A 19,882-nucleotide genomic window follows, 5' to 3' on the forward strand; every position below is an offset into this window, starting at 1 on the left:
TCGATCTGCCTGTTCTGCTCCCCACTCTGTCTCTGGTGAAGCCTCTCACCGCCCCCGCACCTCTGGCCTGTACCCCAGTTCTGTGTGCATAAATAAATCAATCTTAAAAAACAAAACAACATGGAAGGGAACATCATGTTATTGCTAACAGCACTGGATGGGAGGAATAGAAGCCAATTTTATTTTTTTCTTTCTACTTCCCTCTATTTCCTAAATGCTCTCCAATGGATATGTATTCCCGTGCAAATCAGAGTTTTAAAAGGCAAGAGTTTAGCCCTGAGCCCTCGCCCCCAGCCCCTCATGCACCAGTTATAGGAGAAATGGTGTTAACAGGACACGGGCCCATGGGTGGGGGCGGGGGGGGCGACCCGCGTTGGCGAGGGTCTCTCAGACCGAAGGCTTCTGCTCTGTGTGGCGCTGCCTGAGGGTCCCCCTGCCCAGGTCCCCTGGAGCTGCCGTGGCCCTTCTGAGCAATGTGGGCTGCTGACTTCACAGCGAGTCCGCCCTTCCCAAGAGGGAGGCTGTGTTGTCTTTCGAGTTCTTGCTCAGCCTCCTACCTCCCACCTCCACCCCAGGTCGTGGCTGTGTCTTGCATGGTGAATGTAGCCAAGATTCCACGTGGAATCTGGACCAGTGGGCTTTGGTGTCCGCTCCATCTCCAAATGCCACGCTCTGCCTGCCACGCTCTGCCTGCCACGCTCTGCCTGCCACGCTCTGCCTGCCACGCTCTGCCACAGTGATTTATACCTGATGTCTCCCAGCTTTTCATACTCTTCTTGGATCCTCTTCTCTGATACTTCTTCCCTTTTGGTCTTCTTCTTCTTGCTCAGAGAGCAGGTCTCTCGAAAGCTGAGAAGGAAGCATGGGCAGAAGAATAAAGAAAATACACTTTGGAAGCCCAAAGTTGTGTGATATCCAGCTGTGGTCACTTTGCTCCTCTCCACCACATGCTCTGTCCCTCCGACTGACCCCACCGACTTGGTGACTTTTACCTGCCCATCCCTGCCACTCCACAGCTTTCACCACCTTCATTGCCCCACCCTCCTTCCCCCGGGTTTACCTCCGGTACCCTGGTGTGAGCCCCACCTCCCGGGAGCGTCCCCCGGGTTTATCTCCGGTACCCTAGTGTGAGCCCCACCTCCCGGGAGCGTCCCCCGGGTTTATCTCCGGTACCCTAGTGTGAGCCCCACCTCCCGGGAGCATCCCCCTGGGTTTATCTCCGGTACACTGGTGTGATGTCTACGGACTTGTGCAAGCACTCGGGCAGTGGGGATGTTTCTGCACACTGGCCTTTCCCACAAGTGAGAAGCAACACGATGTGCTCATGTTTAGATGCTGATAGGTTTGCACCTGACATACAAACCCCTTAGGGGTGTGTGTGCTCATCTCCCTAGACATAAGACTTGTGTGAGGTAAAAGTGGGTGCTGGCTTTCTCTTGGCAAACGGAGAGGCATATACAGCTAACACTGATTTGAGCATTGCTTCTAAGTTAAAAAAAAAAAAAAACAACAAACAAATCACAGAACATTCTCTGACCAGTGGGCGAATTAAGCTCTACTGATTAGCAGCAAAACATAGTGTTTATCTTCCCTCTGTGTGTGAAACTGATCAAATTTGGATCCGACTGATGGTAGCGAAGAAAAGGCAGACTGACGGGGATGAATACGAGTAGGAAGGTGGCCGAGCAGGCCTGACACTGCCTGGAGGGACAAGGTGCACATTCTGGACACCCCTGGGGCAGATCACTGGTCTGGAAAATGAAGCATAAGGCAACTTCGCTTGCAGTCAGAGTTCACATCCCTCTGCTCCGGGAGCCAAGACTCTCCAGCGAACATGCCCCAATTCCGACTTTACAGTCCAACAGTCCCTGCAGCCAGGTACCAGGATGAGGACCGTTTCACCACGGAGCTTATCATGACAAGCCACGCACGACAGGGCGTCAACAACAGGCGATCCTGGCCGCTCTGCGTTCTCCTGGTGGCCCGAGGCGGCGGCACTGAGCCCTGGCCCTGGCCCCGATGGGCAGGGGCGCCTCGGGTCTGGCTGGGGGCCCCCCCGGACTCACTTGCAGCCCAGAAACAGCCAGTGCATCCAGAACCAGCTCACCACCAGCATGATGAGGGAGATGGGGAAGCTGAAGAGGAACCAGGTGCCGAAGTTGACTACCTCTGCAGCGGGATACTGGCTGGAGAGGAGAGACCCGGTCAGTGATCCAGAAAGGGTAGATTTCCACTGGTGTTTCAGGGGCACCGGACTAAATGCACCGCAAGGTGACACCCGGCGGGGCAGAGGGTGGCCGATGCTGGCAAAACGTACGCCATAGAGCTCACTGTTGGACAGCTGCAGCTGTCCCGAGCCCAGGCAAGAACGATGAAATAAGCTAAAAAAGGCATCTAAACAATTACAGTTGAGCTCAGGGAAGTGTTGCACCATGGAGAATGACCCTCCTCTCCCAGCATCTACTTGCTCTTAATTTGCATAAATTCATTTCCCAGTCACAAAGTCAACCAGAAATTAAAGAGCAGAAACTTGGAAGCCAGTGGGGAGTGGCACAGTTGTGAGGGCTCCCTGGAGCTCAGCCGAGTGCTTTAGACCTGAACTGCCACTGGGGGCCCTCCCCCTCGCCCCCTCCCTTCTCACCCCCTCCCTCCTGCCCCCCGCCCCCTCCCTCAGGTTCTGAGTCCTGTCAAGTCCACCTCTGTTCAGCTCCTTTCCCACTGACCCTCTCCCTTCCTGTCAGGCTGCCACCAGCTCCGTCCCCAGCCTCTGCTACTCACTCCTGGATTGTCTTCCTGCTCCTTACTCCTTTCTAGATCATTCTCCTATATTTCATCCAGCCTGAGTCTTCAAACCCTTACACCCACTCACCTCACTCCTGCTTCAAGTTCTGAAGCTGCATCCCAGGCCTATGGGTGAAGTCCCCGTTCCTTAGGGGGCCTCGCGGCCCCTTGTGACCTGCTCTCCCTCCTCCCTGGTGGCCTCTGCCATTTCCTTCCCTGTGTCTGCCACCTGCCTCAACCCTCCTACACACTGCTGTGCTTGTCGGGGAGCCTCCTTCACCTGGGGTGCTCCAGCTTCCGTCCAGGGCCCGCCTCCAGCTCCCCTCTTGGAGCAGGCCTTTCCTCTAGCCTGCGGGAGTGCTCCCATGAGGTGCTCCCTGGATCCGTCACTGGTCACACTGCACCCAGCCCCGGAGTCCCAGCAGGTGACGCGCCAATGCCAGTCACCCGCCCATTACTCACTTGTTGAAATGTTCCAGGAAAATGAGGCTGGTGGAGGTGCCGATGATGGTGGTCAGGCCCCCGATGGTGGCGGCATACGAGATGCTCAGGGAGAGGCATTTGCAGATCATCTGGTCGTGCTGGGACTTGTACTTTCTGCCGCGTTCCTGCTTCCTGGGGCGGGGGGCCAGGGCACGTGGCTTTTCCTGCCAAAGGCGACAGTGAAGTTCAGCCCGGCCCTGTGTCCTACACAGGGCCACATGCAGCCACATGCAGCCCTGGGCACCTGGGGCCACTGCCAGGCTCTGAGCTGGGGAGTCAGAGCGGCAACCCTCATCTCAGGTCGTCCATGGAACAAACCGGGCAGCCCCCACCCGCCATGGTTTCTCCTATAAAACAGGCGAGTCTCGTTTTCAGGGCCAGAAACGAATAGACGAGAGGCCCTGAGACCACGCAGAACCTGGCACCCAGTGAACACCAAGCCAGGGTTTCTGTTACTGGCCATTTTCACTAGTATCGACATGTTCTGTTTTTCACTCCAAGTCCAGTAAAACCGGCCGCTGTCCACTGTGTGTGGGAACACCTCCGAGGGGCTGGCCGTGCTGTGTGGGGGCCGAGGGGTCGGTGGGGGGTGACTGAAAGGCCGCGTGGGTCACGGGAGAACCCAGGGGCGGGCTGTGCTGCTCTCCTGTCCCCTTCAGGCCTCTCCTCTCTTCCCGCTTCCTTCTCCTCCCTCCTGCACACAAGCCTCCACCATGCTGTGATTCTCCCAGGCCCTGCTTGGTCCAGCTCAAAGACTGCTGACCTCTAATCTCAAGTGCACGAAACGAGCAATTGTCCATCTGTCCTTCTAGGCCTGGCTGTGAATCTTCACTAAGAGCAGCCTGGAGCAAGACCACCAGGCCAGGTCACAGGAAAACTCTGGAGAGAGGTCACCTGGACACATCTCTCTAAGCCCTTAACCATGCCTCGCCTCGTCGGCCTGGGGGGCCCAGGTCAGTGTGGACACTTCCAGATCTTCCAGACTGACCATCCGAGCTGGGCGTGACCTCATCCAAAGTCTCTGGTTCGGAGTCTTCCATGATCCTTTCTTCTAATAAAGTTTGACACAGAACTTAAAACATCACTAGAGCATTTAATCAGCACACCTCAATGCCAGTAAACAACTGAGCCACACCTGTGGCAGCTGGGCTTGGATTTGGCTATGCCCTTTGCTTGGGTATGCAATTGCCTTGGATATGCAATTTCATTTCTCTGCTTCGCCTTCAAAAATGGAGTTCAAAATGGAGAGTCAAGACTGGAGAAAGCGCTTGGCCCAGCGTTAGGTATAGGATATGTGTTTTAGTAAGTGGTGGCTGTTATTCATGCCGCTGCTGGTGGACACTAAACCACAGAGACAGTTCTGATGAACATAAACATTTGAAAATCAGGGGTGATAAGGGACAGCTGTCATTTCACACCAGCTTCAACAGCCATTTTATCTCTGCGTTTTGTTTCAGTGGTATACGCTAGGGAAATTCCTTATTGGCACTGGAAAGCATTTGCCTGAACTTCTGGGACATGGAAGTAAGGCATTTGCAGTTTCATGAAGCACCTGTGAGGAACAGCCTGGACACCTGCGATCAGACCAACCTGCAGTTTTAGGGTTGAAGGCATGGGGCTTAGGCAGTGGGTGACTTCCAGAGTCCACAGTGACCTGGAGTTTGATCTGGCACACGTGGCCCAGACGACCCCAGGCCCTCACGACCTCAAGACCAGAGTCCTCTGGGAAGTATTTCGAGTAGGAGTCCATTTCCGTACCTGAGACAGGTGCGGCTTCCTGCCCGGGGGGCCTGCTGTTTTGACAGGGGTGGGCACACCGTTCAGGTTCTGTGGGCACAGAGAACATCACCTGTCAGGGAGAGCCCGAGCAGCCTCGGGAAGTACCATCTCATCCTGTGGGGCACCCCGCGGGGACTCTGGCTCACGGGTCCCCCTCCAGCCCGTCAGGCATGACTTTTTAAAACCTGGCTGTGCGAGGCTTTGCCCAGACAGGACAGTGTGAGCGTCTGTAATTTTAAATGCTAAGAAAAGCCCCTTTAACATGAAGAAATTTTTAAAAATCTGACCTTAACTAAGTTCATGGTTTGGGCTGATCAGAGTCCCAGCTGTTTGAACCGATATAAGAAATACGAAACCAGTTTTGGAGGCCTGGGGGGAGCAGGTGAGGGCTTTGTCCTGCAAATGTGTGCCTTTTTATAGGGTTTGTGGAAGTGGAGCCCCCACAGACACTAGACCAGACCAGAGCTACACCTGTTGGGGCGTCTGTCCCCGAGGTATCTTAAGGGTGTTCCAGAACCCTCCGCCCTGAGGCCCCAGGCCATACCTTGTTCTGCATCAGAGAAGTGAGGTCCGCAGAGGAGCTGGAAAAAAGCAAAGGGCCCGACTTGGTGAGGTGAGACAGCCGAGGGCCGGTGTAAGCGGTCTCTCTAGGCTCCAGTTTTCTAGGCTACTAAGAAAGCTCACTGGAGATACTGTCAGGATATAGGGGCCAGGCCTGCTGTTTCCCTATGGGGATACCCGTCCCTCTGTGGTGATACTGACCCTCCAGCAGCTGACCTACCTGGGGCCAGCCTGGAATGTGGACTTTCCTCCTCAGGAAGCTCCCCAGCAAGCCTTACTAACCCCCCGGGGGTTCAGGGCGCTGGGGCTGGTGCCACCCCAGCCTGGCTGTCTGCCCCGGGGGCCTGGGCCCCCTGACGCCTCTCCCTGACCCGCTGAGTGAGGGTCATTCTGTAGAAAGAGAAACTTGTGAAGTGGAGGGTTGCACCGGTGAGGAGCTGGTGAGAGCGAGGGACTTCTGGTCAGCAAGGACAGCCACAGCTGTGGTGCCCCGACCCTGGCCTGAGCAGAGAGGAGCCCGAGGCTTTGACTGTCCCATCGCTCTCTGACATCTAGTATTGGGCTGTTTCCATTGGTCTTAATTCTAGGGACGGTGGGCGCTTTGAGTCCCCTGCCGTAAAGACAAAGGAAAGGTAATGAATGCCCACTCAGGACTTGGGGTCCTGTGGCATCACCCCTCCCCAGGCTCCTTCAGGGGAAGGCCAAGCAGTGAGGAGGGTTCAGTGGGAATATTCTTTGGAGAGAGCTGTGGCCCGGGGTGTTGGGATGTCTCCCCGCCTCCTTCCCAAATCAGGTGGGGAGGGCAGGCCAGGCCCCTCAGACAGCGGAGAAGACTGCCCTCTGCACACCTCGGACAGTCACGCTCCCCCAGCACACTGGGGGGTTCTAGGGACAACTTGAGCTTTGGCTTTGGAGTTTGGCGATACATAGGCTCTTGTGGAAAAGAACAAAAGCAAGAGGCCAGTGAGGGGCTGCCAGAGACCCCTGTTGAGGAGAAAAGCCCCGCACAGTGGGAGAAGCTACTGCCCACCCTCCTCCGAGCCGGGCAGACACGAGGCAGCTGGGCCATCTCCAAAAGGCCTTGCCCCTGGGGCGGAGGCGACTCCCAAGGGGCTGTGAGATTGAGCTACAGGTCACAGAGGCGTGGAGGAGTGTGGGTGGGGGACACATCTGGTCATCCAGGAGCCTCTCCCACCATCAGCCCCCAGGAGACACCCAAAGACCCTGAAGGAAGGTGCCTGGCCAGTGAAAGAGTGGGGATCTGAGTGTCTGGGAGGGCTGCAAGCCCACCCCATAGCACCTGCAGCCCTTTTGCTAAGGTGCACCCTACAGCCTCTCTCCTGATTCTGGAGAAGTCTAGGAGGGGCGAGAGAAGGAAGTGGAGGGACAGGAAGGGACAAGTCAACTCTTGGCCAGGCCCCACCCCCTGAGGAGATGGGCGGAGCTCTGAACAGGAGACTGAAGTTGGGAGGTGAGTCTGGACTGACTGCTGACCGTCCTAGGAGTGGAGAGGGCAGAGGCGCTCAGGGGCTGGCCTGAGACAGCGAGGGTCAGGGTCACGGACACCCCAGCTATTTCCTGATGGCGCCCTTCCATCTGCTGCTGACCTGAGCTCAACCCGAGTTCTCCGTTTAGCACGATGAGGGCACATTGCAAGACTGAGCTCTGGTTCAAGTCCAGCATTCACCGTGAGATGTACCTTGAAGATTCCCTGTCGATGCAAGTCTCCAAAGGGAATCAGCTGCTAGCTGGTCACCCTCACACGCGTATTCATAACTTTAATTCTCCTTTTCTAGCTTCTTTTCATCACCACCCAATTCTCTCACCAACTGTCTTCTCATCTCCCACCTGTCACCTAATTTTCTTTCGCCACATCTAACAAGACACAGAGCTGGCAAGACCTTATCTAACAGCCATAAAACGCTGATTCTCTGAGGTCTCCAGTGACACCTGTGATGTGGGTATTTCTGAGTATTCCCCTCAGAGGGCCATCAGTTGGGTGTCGTTCTGCTGGGTAGATGTAGGGGTGATTCCTACACCCTCATAGCTGGCATCTGCAAAATCCTGTGTTAAGGTTGTGCTCAAGATCTTGGCAAGTGACTCCAGGTCTGGAGGGGAAATCAGGCCAGTGGAGGGGGTGGGATGGCGAGACACCCACAATTTCAGGGGCCCAGCCCAGCATGCCTGACCCTTGCAAGGGCCTGCAGGACTCTGCCTGGGAGGGGCAGTCATACTCACTCTTCATTGACAAAGATGAGTTCCAGGCAGGGCTGGCTGTTGTTTGCATCATGATCTACAGCACAAAGAAAAGCTGAAAGTGAGATGGGGGTGAAGGGGGGGGGCTGGAGCTGCCCCCAGGGCAGGGGCTCAGGGCTGGGGCTCAAAGGGAAAGGGGCACACAGGCTCCTGCAGGGGCATGGTACCTGCCACCCTTCCTCCTCTCTGAGGGGCCCCTTTGTCACACCCCTTGAGCCTCAGCTGACAGGCCAGTGGTGGCTGCTGCAAGTGGAGGGGAGGAGCTGGGAATGGGGGGATTGTCACAAGGGAGCTGGTGTGGGCTGGAGGGGAGGGCTGGGAAGCAGCAGCAGATGGGGAGGGACACAGGTCAGGGGGTCCTTGGAGTGGACACCACATTGGGGAGCATCACTAGTGGACGGTGGAAGTGAAGGGCGGGGGGGGGGCTCCAGCAAACTGTACTCGTGGCCTCTGCCTCCTCCTCGCTGGGGCTGCCGGCCACGAGCTGCTCCTCCTCGGCGCCGACCAGCTCCTGCAGCACGGCCTCCACGATGGGCATGACCATGGCCGTGGTGGACGTGTTGGACAGCCACATGGACAGCAGCGTGGTGCAGCACATGAAGCAAAGCAGCAGCCTGCAAGGCAGGGAGGGCTGGACTCGTCAACAGGTGGCCATCCCCCAGGGCCTCCCGCAGAACCCCTTGCGCCCCAGCACTGGCCAGAAAGTCAGGGGTGCTGTTCACCTTTGTACTCCCAGGTCTTGGAGCAGAGTAAACAGCAAACAAATATCTGCTGAATGAATACACCGCACTTCATGGGCTATTGGCCTTAGAAGAGCAGGGCTTACAGAAAGAAAAGGAAAAATACCGGTGGTTTCTCTCATAGCAGGAACATAACGGGACAGGCGAGAAAATAATGATAATGATGAACAGCTATATACCAGAGACATTTTGTGGGGTGCAGTGGGGAATGGGATCAAAAACAGTCGGGGGAGGGAAATGCAATGGGCTATGGTGATGGCACACGGGTGGTTTGGTGATGGGAAGCCCACGGGGATTGCAACTGAGATGGAAAAATGCACAAAATGATGCAAAAATTATTATAAAATTAAAAAAAATTAGAAAAGCGGGGCTTAGTAGATGGCATGGGGTCCGACTCTGGGCCCTGGGCTGAGCCCCAACTGTCTCTCGCTGAGGACATCAGTATGGCGATGGTGTGTGTTGCGTGTCTGTGGGAATTCTCCCTTGGCCCCTACGCCTAGCAGTTCTACGAGCACCATGGCTTCCCTTCCTTGGTGGGTGGCTGGTCGTGTTATCATTGACCGGACAGAGCCCACAGATGCTCCCACTCCTGCCCCACTGTCTGTGGCTGGAGGTAGGTCCACGCATCCAGGTCATGGAAGTACCCAGCCACCCTGTGTGTTTTCAGTGGGCATCTCAAAGAGTCAAAGCCTGGAGGGGGTCACTGACAAAGGGAGCGCCCCGTTATTTCTCCCTGACTCTGAAAACGTGCAATGTGCTTGTACACACAGGGTTCTCACCTTGTGAGAGGCGCCAATCTCCAGACACCCCATTTATTCCCTAACATGGAATTATGGGCAGTGCACAACTTGGGGCCACAGAGCACGTGGCGTACACTGGGGTCGGCCCCAGCCCCACAGCTGTTGGCTCGGGCTGCTGGAGCCAGGGGCGGCCTGGCCTGGACGCACACCCACAGCAGGGCACAGAGCGGGTGGGGACGAGGCCACGTGACCGCGGGAGGCACACGGGGGTGAAACGTTCGTGAAGCTGGAAGGCTGAGGTTGAGGACTGCTGAGTCTCTACCTGATGAGCTGCCATGGGGCCCAGGGGCTTGGGTGTGGGTACAGGATGAAGACTGAGCGAGGGAGTTAACTTAGGGCCAGTGGGAGCCGGACACAGCCTCGGACACATCGTGGGCAGCCCTCTAACCCATGAACGCTGGAAGCTAAGGCCACAGTATGGATACTCTGGCTCCTGAAGGAGTCCAGGCAGTCAGCTGGGAGGAGGTGAGGACTAGGACTTCCCGAAAGGGAAGATAAAGGCCGACTCTCCAGGGGGGCGGGTGAGGCTCCCAGACTTTCCTGCACTGCCCTGAGGCTCCCCGCCGGCCTTGGCAGCTGAGGGCTGGGGACACTCCGTCCAAGGCCTCCGTGCATCCTGGCCTGTGCTCCAAAGCCACCAGGACAGCTCAGGAGGGTCGGGGAAAGCTTCCCGTCTCCCCAAATGACACAGGCCAGACACCTGTTTTCTGTCCCCCTGTTCACCCCAAGAAGGTTGGGAAGCAATTTGTATCATTTCATCTCATTTGTTTTGTGACCTTGCCTTCCGGGGTGCCCAGGTCAGCTAGTTGGGCTGGGATAACAAATGACAGCAAAGCCACCGTCAAATCTCCATCCTGTAGTCACAGGCCCTCGCCCTGGAGCGACAGGGGGAGCAGAAGGCCTCTCCGAGGAAGAGCAGCTTGACCTGGCAGCCAGCCCAGGAGCTGGGGGTGGGGGTGCGCAGGGCGGGCCCCTCAACTTACATGCCCGGCTTGGCTCCGGCCATCATGACCATGCGCAAGGCGACACGTTTGTGTAGGTTCCATTTCTCCACGGCGGCTGCCACGCAGATGACGCCCACCAGCAGCAGGGTGGTGTTCTTGAAGTACTCAGCGGCCACCTGCGGAAGGCCACGCTGTCACCGCGCCCGGCGAGGCTCGCTAGCCCAGAGGCCGCGGTCGGGGAGACCAGGGCCCTTATGACGCTAGTGGACCAATGGACGTGTCTGTGCATACAGAACAGACACTACGCTGTACAGCCTGTGCTAATGCTTCACCAAGAGTATTTTGTTTAATCCAGCCAGGAATCTTAGGGAATAGATACTCTTCTCCCATTAAAAATAAAATCCCCTGGGCCTCCCAGGTGGCACAGGGGTTAAGTCTCAGTGCCATGATGCTGTCGCCAACCTGTGTGGCTGTGGCATGAGTTCGATCCCCAGCCAAGGAGCTGACCCACAGGGCACAGCAGACCGCTCCTGTCTCCCCGCTGCTCCCCTCAGCAGTCCGTCTCAGTAGATCTGCCTGTTCTGCTCCCCACTCTGTGTCTGGTGAATCCTCCCACCCCCAGGCATACACCCCAGTTCTTGCATGCATAAATAAGTGCAAAAATAAATCACAAAAAATAATCTCCGAGCTTTCTGTATTTAGCTGTGATTTGAATTTTTAACTGCAGGAGAAATAAACGTTGGATAGGGAAGGAAGTGCAGACTGATATAAGTGGTGTTCGAAGTCAGTGATGTCTACATACTAGATTGTTAAACTTTGATTGCTGAATTAACAAAACTTAGATTCTACCACTCTTGGGAAGATGCGGGGTGGGTGTGGGGAGAAGTGGAGAGCAAAATCCAGATGTCTAAAAGTGATGACTCTAGAATTGATGTACAAATAAGATAAAGGAACGTGGAGCTTAATATCAGAATTAGCACAATTCAAAGTTACTGACTCTGGGTGGGGGAGGTGGGACTTGGTGCCAGGTACCCTGGGGGGAGGAGACATCTGCTTTTTCATTACGGACTTTTCAGGATTATTTGCTTTTCAAACTGCATGGTACACTTCAATAATATAGAGGCAACTTCTCCAAGCTGGCTCCATGGCGATGCCCTAGTGTCGGGTTGATGAGAAGAACATGCGCCTTCCTGTGCTAATTCATAGTTCTGCTTCTGGTTGAGCTAATTGTGGTCCCCAAACCCAACCTCATGGACACGCTCCCCAAGGGCAAAGAAGGCCCTTCACTCCGCAGGACAGGTGAGGATTCCTGGGGGTGGGGTGGGGGTGGGGGGAGTGTAGGAGGAACCAGAAAGCTTCTAGGCAGTGATGGTGGGCAAAGATGTTGCTCCCTTGTGGGAGGCAGACAAGTCACCAGGATACTGAAGGCTGGAGGGTGCCTAGGACCTCTCTCGCCGCTCCGTGACCTTCCTAAAACTGGTGACTTCTTCCTCTCTGTCTTCTAAGGCAGAAAAGTGACTCCTCTCCCTTGGAAGCTTTTACTCTTGGCCGCCAGGGTTACTTTGTCCAGGAAATGTGCACTGGGAATCTAGATAATGAAGCTTGTTTAGAGTGTTTGCAAAAACAAGTTAGATTCTCAAATGAGCCCCATCCCGTGAGTACAGGGCATGGGCTTTGTGATATTGGCATTGGTGTTTTATTGCCCTTTCTGCTTTATGGTTTTTCTGAGGTTGGTCAAATCCCTGAACTTGGAGAGTAGAGGTGTTTTAGAAGACATGACGCAAGGAGGTTGTGTTTGGAGGGTGGTGATGAACATAGCAATTAAGGGCAGGACTCAGGAGTGCAGAGCTGCTTGTTACTGGACAGCTGAGTTGATGCTATTGGAAAACTCTGAGCCCTGTGCCCTCTTGTGCCACACCCCTAGCGGCCACCATTCCTGCCAACGTCACAGCCCCAATCCTGTGTGACTGGTCTCTTTGCCCTAGCGGGGGGATGAGAACACCCTTTCTGCTGGGTAAATCGGTGTGACACACACACCCTTCTCACGCCCTCATTTGTATTCTCCCAAGGACAGAGGTTGTCAACCCCCCACTCAGGCCCGTCACTGGGCTTGCATCTCCACGGATGGGAATGCCTATGCGTGGCAGACATTACAGTCCTCCTCCTTAGGGGGAAGTCTCCCGTAAGATGCTTTGACTCTGGTTCTGACTTGGCCCTTCCAGTTTCCCAAGTTAAGCTGCAGAAACCAGAAATCATACTCCTCTAAAGCCGTCTTTGTCATTCTTCATGTGACTCACTTTCTAGATTTTTGACATCTCAGCTTCCATCTCTGAATAATTTCCTACATAGAATTTAGTGCCCTGGCCCTTCCTGGTGGCCAGCGGGTTAGTGTGCAGCAGCTAGCTGCAATCGCTTCAATGTGAGTTTGATCTCTGGCCCCCAGAGGTGTGCAGCAGACCTCTCCTGACCCGCCCGCTGCTCCCCTCAGCAGTGTACTTCTTCCATCTGTCTGTTCTGCTCCCCACTCTGACTCTAGTAAATCCTCTCACTGTCCCTGCACCTCTGGCCTGCACTCCAGCTCTGTACGCATAAATACATCTTTTTAAAAAAATTAAAAAAAAAATAGAATTTAGGGCCCTGGATATCTGTGTTCATTAACTCAAGGGTAAGAGTTCAGTACATATTGGCCAGTGGTTAGGAACACAGCTCTGGCATCAGAAAGGTCTGGGTTCAAATCCTGGGTCCATTACTTGCTAGCTGTGTGACCTCCAGTAAGTTACTTACCCTCTCTGAGCTGTCACTACCACTGTGAAGTGAAGATAAAAACAGTCAACACTTTACAGAAGATTCAGTGGTAGTGCCTATGGGAAAGACCCCCCCACAGTGCCTGGCAAAGACACCTCTGGCCACCTGCTGGGACTGAGAGCTGACTCATCCTGGTCCTCAGAGAAGAGCCAATAGTCCTTTTCACACAACCAGCTCACATTTATCGGATTACACTTCAGTTTGTCAGTTCCCCTCCATTGTCTCAGCCTGTCAGCATCGATTCTGTCACCATACATCAGGCTCTGCACCACCTGCAAATCCCATAACATGCCTTTTATGTTTTAATTCACTCTCTCTCCTGCCCAAGACCAAAATGTTACTCAGGATTCTTTAGGTTTAGCTGTTCAACCAGCACTGGGTTCCTCAGCTATGATACCATTCATCTCGACTTGGCTCTTCAGATTGGCAGTGTTTTTCCTCTGGAAATTTTGAAGACACCAAAGGAAAAGTTAATTTATAGTCAATGACTAATTTATAGTCAATGACCAGGGAGGGGCCTCCCTGGTGGTGCAAGGGGTTAAAGTGCAGCACTATTAAGCTATCACAGCCTCTGCTGCACGAGTTCAATCCCTGGGCAGGGAAGTGACTCACATGGCACAGGGGACCTCTCCTGACCCGCCCACTGCTCCCCTCAGCAGTGTATTTCAGTAGTTCTGCCTGTTCTGCTCCCTACTCTATCTCTGGTGAATCCTCTCATCAACTACTCCCCCACCCCACACACCTCTAGCCTGTACCCCAGTTCTTGTATACATAAATAAATAAATCTTTTAAAAAGTAAAAATAAAAGACCAGGGAATTATAAAGTCATTTAGAAAGCTCTTGGTCAGATAAAGTTGGGCACTTAACAGGGTTAATTTCTCTAGAACATTGCCACACGGAGAACTATAATCCTCCACACTGCCAGAAAACCAGGCATTTTCATGTAGCTTATACTTCCTGCTAGAACAGAAACTTCTTGAGATCAGGAGTCATTTCTATGAGGTCACATAAACTTTGCACCTAGTGAATTCTTAAGCTCTGCTGACCAAGTCATCACCCTAAGCATCAACCATTTCTGTCTATCCACATATTCAGCTGACAGGGTAGGTTCAGATGCAGTAGTTATCAGCTTCAAGTGGTCAGAAGTCACATTTCTTTCATTTTTGCCAGTAACATCCTGTATCTCACAGGGTGAATACAGAGCTCAGGAGGTATTTTTCTGAATTTGAGTGGGTAACACAAGGGGCCAAAGTCAAAGCCCCAGACTCGTCCAGATCCTAGTCATATGACCCCTGATACTGAAATGTCAGGATTTCAGGCCTGGTCTCCCAGCCAGAACCAGATTCCAGGCCTCAGGGGCAGCGCTGAATCTCAGCCACTGGCCCGCCAGGGGCTGGTGTGTCATGAAGCCACAGCAAGAACTTCACAGGTGCTCAGGCAAGCAAGTCTCTAACTTGCCTTAGATTCACCCCTTTGCAGGGAGGGCCACTCTGGATACACCACCAGGATGCATAGTGATCCAGAAATACTAACCGAGGGCAGGAGAGAGGGTGGCCGACCCGGGAGGGCGGTGGGCTTCATCAAACCTAGAGAGTGAAGCTCGCTGGAGAGAGGCCATGTCTGCAGAAAGCTCACTTTTGGTGTGTCTCATGTTCCATTTAAAGAATAAAGACTCCCAGTAGGCTCCAAGAGAGGGAACCAACCTATAGCTAAGGGCTTTGGAAAGACTTCATCCAACAGGATGATTGGGTAGGATTTTAAGTGTCAGAGGATGAAGGTGGACTGTGCAGGGAGGAAGAGCGGCTTGAGTCCCAGAGAGCTGGGCGAACCCGAGGCAGGGCTCCCCAGGTCGGGGCAAAGGCTCCGGAAAGCCCTGGCCTGGCTCCTCTGGAGTCCTAGCCCACTTAGGCAGTGGCCTCGGAGCAGATAAGCTGCAACCAAGGCCTTTGCTTACCAGCATTTCCCTCTAATCTGATACTGGAAGGCCTGCTAAAACAGGCTATATTTGGGCTAAGCTATATAGCTCAACTGCTAAGTATCAAAGCCACTTTATCAGATGGAAGGGGTAGGGTTTCTTTACCCAGATGATAAAACTTGCCCTCTGGCTCCTCCAGTGCTCTCTGCCCCAGACTGGAGCCCCAGCCAAACAGCCATAAGGCCTATAATCCTCTAGGTCTTTTTCTCCTTACAACCTCTTTACCCTCACCAACTAGTGCTTCTTTAGACTCCTTATACTTCTGGCCTTCCTGGGTGGGCAAAGGGGCAGGACCCTGTGTGTGTGTGTGTGTGTGTGTGTGTGTACAGTTGCCTTAGCAACATCTCTACTCAGCAGACTGACCCATGGTCTTGAAGCCCCTCCCCCATTCCTGCAGCCCTAGGAACAAGCCATCATTTATTTTAAGGTTAAGGTATGCTTTTGGCTTTTTTTTTTTTCTAAGAGAAAAAGACAGAAGGGAAGTCATCTGCATGGACAAAGGTGGGCAGAGACCTGCATTGGAAAGGGCTAATTTTGTTAAAGGAGATGCCAGCACAGACAGCTCAGGACTAGAGCTGCCTGCTGTTAGCGGCTGGCGTCCTTAGTGAAAGACAAAGCCATGTCTCATAATTAATAGTTAACACACTTTAAAATGTTACTTAAGATTTGACTCTCTAACTCCAGCTTTTTCTCTATCGTCTGCTTTCAGCTTCTGAAGCATGGGCTGTTCTAAAGTTGTTGTCACAGTTGTTGAGAGAAACTTGCAGAACAAGTCTCTATACTTCTCTTCGGAAAAGGTCCTTGCAGGTGCGCACACAGACTCAAGCCACAAGTTCTCTTTCCACATTCGCGTGGGAGGTTGCAGGGCCTGGAGACTCAGATCCCAGGATGGCGTTTACGAGACTCCCCAGGACACAGCTCCAGGGAGAAAAGCACTGCTGAGGGTTGGGGGACCTTGTCCTTTTTGGAGAGCTGAGGCTATGACTATTCATGCCCCCCAAATAATACCCAAAGAACAACTCCTCCCCCCCACACACAACTAACCACCACCAACAAAAGACACACAAATGACTTAAAACCAAAATATCCAAAGCAAAACAAACACTGGGCAATTGGGTCCATCCAGTAGAAACAGCCTGTTTGTTTGCAGTCAGTTACAATGAAGGGATCACCTAGTTCTTTTTTTTTTTAATTTAATTATTTATGCATACAGAACTGGGGTACAGGCCAGAGGTGCAGGGGCGGTGAGAGGATTCACCAGAGAAATGGGGAGCAGAACAAGCAGATTGACAAAGTACACTGATGAGGGGAGCAGCGGGCGGGTCAGGAGAGGTCTGCTGAGCCATGGGGGTCACCTCCCTGCTGGCTAGAATAGAACTTGCATTGAAGCAGCAATGGACAGCCTCACAGTGATCCAGGGAGGTCCTGGATCACCTAGTCCTATCTTTGGACTTCCAGAAAAATTCTGTTAGTCTGGGCTAATGTGCCCCTTAGACCCAGTTTCATTATTCATTGTCCTCTCACAGGCCAAGAGAGCCATGGTTCTTAGTAACAACACACCAGAAGGCCACAAGGGATTTTACAGAGGGGTTTTCTTTTGGTCTACTTACAGAAATACACGCCTGGCAACCTAATACATAGATAAAGGTTTGAATCAGTTCTGCTACTCCCAACTTTGTGGCCTTGGCTAAGTTCCTTCACTCTCTGAACCTCTTTCCTCAACTGTAGAATGGAAATATTAATGCCCTCCTTGTACAGATCTTGGAAGAATGAAATAACAGATAGAGCACTCCCAGCGTAGTGCCTGTTTCTTAGCAGGCGTGTGAACATCTGTGCTTCTGGCTCATCCTCTACCATTCAGCCACCCTGAACCGATACCAGGTGCTGTGAGAGGACAGTCCAGAAGGAACCAGATGGCAATAAAGGAGAACCATCATCTTGCAACTGACCTGTTTTTCCTCTTATTTGTGGGAGGCTTAAGTATCTGTCCTGAAATATGACCACAGCCTGGCTCATATTAATAATTTCTGCTTGAGTCAAGAATGTCACAGGAGGGCCTCTCTGGTGGCACAGAAATACAGTCTTAGTGTTATCACCAGCCATTGCAGCATAAGTTTGATCTCCAACCAGGGAGCTGACCCATATGGCACAGCAGACCTCCCCTGGCTCCCAGCCACTCCCCTCAGCAGTGTATTTCAGTAGATCCACCTGTTCTGCTCCCCACTCTGTCTCTGGTGAATCCTCTCCCCTCCCCAAACCTCTGGCCTATACCCCAGTTCTTGTATGCATAAATAAAAATAAATCTTTAAAAAAAAAAAGAGTGTCATAGGAGAGGGCAGACTCTGGGTTACAGGAGACAAGGAAAGAACACACAGTAACCTCAAGTTGGGAAAAAGGAAACAGAGACAGGTGTTTTCTTTCCAGGAAGTGGATGGAGACATTGTGAGGACGCAGGAACACGTGCGTCTCTCTGTCACCAAATGTTTATTGAGCACCTACCCTAGGCAGGCTCAACTTTCTAACGAGACTCCCAAGACCCCGGAGGTCGGATACCTGCTCTACTGCTTAGACTTAGTGCACCTACAGGAGAGGTGGGGGGAGAAACCATTTGGAGACTGGGGCCCCAACCACAGAGTCCCGGAAGGGTTTCCGGTGCAAGGGGCAAACTGGATGCAATGAACCAAGAAGTCACAAACGGGGACGAGGCAGGATTCGCACCAGTTTGAGGGAGATGCAGGTGGAAGCAGAGGAAGCCAGGGGCTGGCACAGCAGGTGGGAAGGCGTAGTGCTCAGGGGTTCAAAGCCAAACCAAACACGAGCCCCCTCCCAGCCCGAGCCCCGAGCCCCAGCCCCTCTCCCTGACCCCGCAAGGCCCGAGCTGGGGCCGGGCGAGTGGCTGACCTCGCTGGATCGGAGGACTCCGAAGAAGGGGTAGAGGAAGGCGGGCACCAGGGCGGCAGCTCCCAGAGGCACCGCCTCAGACACCCAGTACACCGCAGTCACGATCAGCACGTACGCGCACGCCGCCTCCTGCAAGCGGAGGAGAGAGCGCGGTCAGTCACTCGGGGCGCGGGCCGAGGCTGGGCCCTTACGTGGGGCGCCCCGCGAGCCCCAAGAGCGAGTGTGCGGTTTGCACGGGTTTGCGCAACGCGCCGCGCGGCTGTTAGGGCATCAGGGTTCTGCTGGGTACTGAAACTGGCCCGCGGGGACTGAAGTGAGCTGCCGCTGGCACGCCATTCACAGCACAGGGGGATGCACAGCTCCACCTGGGACGCGGCGGAACAGTTTAGTGACGGGGTGGGGTGGTGGGAGGGGTGGGGGGCATTTAGAGCGGGGTGCGGCCGTTGAGGGTCGGGATCGGTCTGTGGCACTGGGTCGCAGGGAGCTCGGAGCTCGGCCCATCTGGGCTCGAGTAACTCCGTGCTGGGGTGGAAGCCCGTGCATTGTAAAATGTTTAGCAGCACCCCTGGCCTCTCCCGCTAGATGTCAGTAGCACCTCCCCAATTGAGGCACCGAGGTCTCTAGACCTGCCAAGTCTCTTGCGGAGGTGGGGGGGTGGGGGGAGAGGGGAAGCTTCCCAGGTTGAAGAAGGATCCAGCTTCGGGCTCTCAATACTCTGACACTTCATTTCACCTGCTGGGTGATGTGCGGAAAACACACCCTGACAAGGGAATAAACAAGGTCATCCACCTGGAAGGGAAGATATGGAGATTACACGTGCCACCCCCTCACCCCCCCTCCCCACCCACGTGGCTAGTTACACAACCTCAGGACACACGGATTAATAAGCACCGTGTTCCTATGAAAAACCAGCCCCCCTTAACCTGGGCCTCCAGTAGTGAGTGCTGAATGGCACAGATGAGTGGTGTTGAGAAGGCCACGCACGGAGAGGTCACTCAGTGGACAGTGGATTGGAGGGCCACTGTCTCTAAGACCTGGGCTGGCTGGGGGGGGGGGCCTCTGCTTTTACTTAGTTCTTACGCATCTCTGCTCAGGTCTGGTGAGCCCTGGGGGTGGCTGGAACCCACCGTTCTGTTTATCTGTCCCTTGGATTCAGAGCAAACACCCTCAAAGTCTTGCATAAAAACTACAAAAGGTGCCTATGATGAGTTAGGGGTTTCAGAAGTGATTAACCCAGTTTGACAGGACCTTGCCCCCTCCTGATATCTATGGGTGAGGGGGCTGGGGCTTGAGACATGGAAACCCAGCCCAACAGTTGTTGACCTGACAGGAGCTCCCACTGAGATGTCCTCTGGGTACAAAAGATAGTGGAGATAAAGTCTTGGAAGTGGAGATAAGACAACAGAATCAATAGTGATTAAAAAAAGAAAAAAAAAAAAAGGCACCATTTGAAAAAGAATGTACTTTATGGCAGAACTAATGGGATTAAAACTTTTCAGCCCAGTGGGGCCCACTTGTTCTCAAGTCCTTTGAGGGAAAGAGACCTAATAGCAGGTCCTAGTGCCTATTGAAGATTAAGGGGACAGACTATCCCTCCCTTCCTGAGCCATCCTTGCTGAAGACGGAACCTTCTCTCTTTCTGGTCCTGGTGGATGAACAGCCACCGAAGCGAATGGGGGAGGGAAGAGAACTGTCCTTCACCAAGCGCCATGTTGCTTTTTTCTCTTCTTTTGGTTTATTTATTTTACTTCTTTTTCTTTTTTTTTAAAGATTTTATTTTATTTGTGCATACAGAACTGGGATTCAGGCCAAAGGCTCAGGGGGGGTGAGAGGCTTCACCTGAGACAGTGGGGAGCA

The 19,882-nt window shown here is 53.6% G+C and overlaps 1 protein-coding gene across 2 annotated transcripts in view; it reads right to left on the reverse strand.

The window, feature by feature from the left end:
- The window catches only part of SLC13A4 (solute carrier family 13 (sodium/sulfate symporter), member 4), a 34,726-nt gene that overhangs the window by 10,685 nt on the left and 4,159 nt on the right, over positions 1-19,882 (reverse strand). For both annotated transcript variants that reach the window (XM_004677071.2, XM_012721084.1), the window contains exons 2-10: positions 18,026-18,154; positions 10,384-10,520; positions 8,302-8,474; positions 7,843-7,897; positions 5,588-5,624; positions 5,023-5,091; positions 3,244-3,428; positions 2,067-2,186; positions 748-849 (exon numbers count right to left, since the gene is read on the reverse strand). In XM_004677071.2, coding sequence (XP_004677128.1) covers positions 748-849; positions 2,067-2,186; positions 3,244-3,428; positions 5,023-5,091; positions 5,588-5,624; positions 7,843-7,897; positions 8,302-8,474; positions 10,384-10,520; positions 18,026-18,154 — 1,007 coding nt within the window. The remainder of the gene's footprint in view (positions 1-747; positions 850-2,066; positions 2,187-3,243; positions 3,429-5,022; positions 5,092-5,587; positions 5,625-7,842; positions 7,898-8,301; positions 8,475-10,383; positions 10,521-18,025; positions 18,155-19,882) is intronic.

The sequence above is a fragment of the Condylura cristata genome, unplaced genomic scaffold (genome assembly GCF_000260355.1).
Source record: "Condylura cristata isolate star-nosed mole 26May11 unplaced genomic scaffold, ConCri1.0 scaffold00005, whole genome shotgun sequence".
NCBI classification, from domain to species: Eukaryota; Metazoa; Chordata; class Mammalia; order Eulipotyphla; family Talpidae; genus Condylura; species Condylura cristata.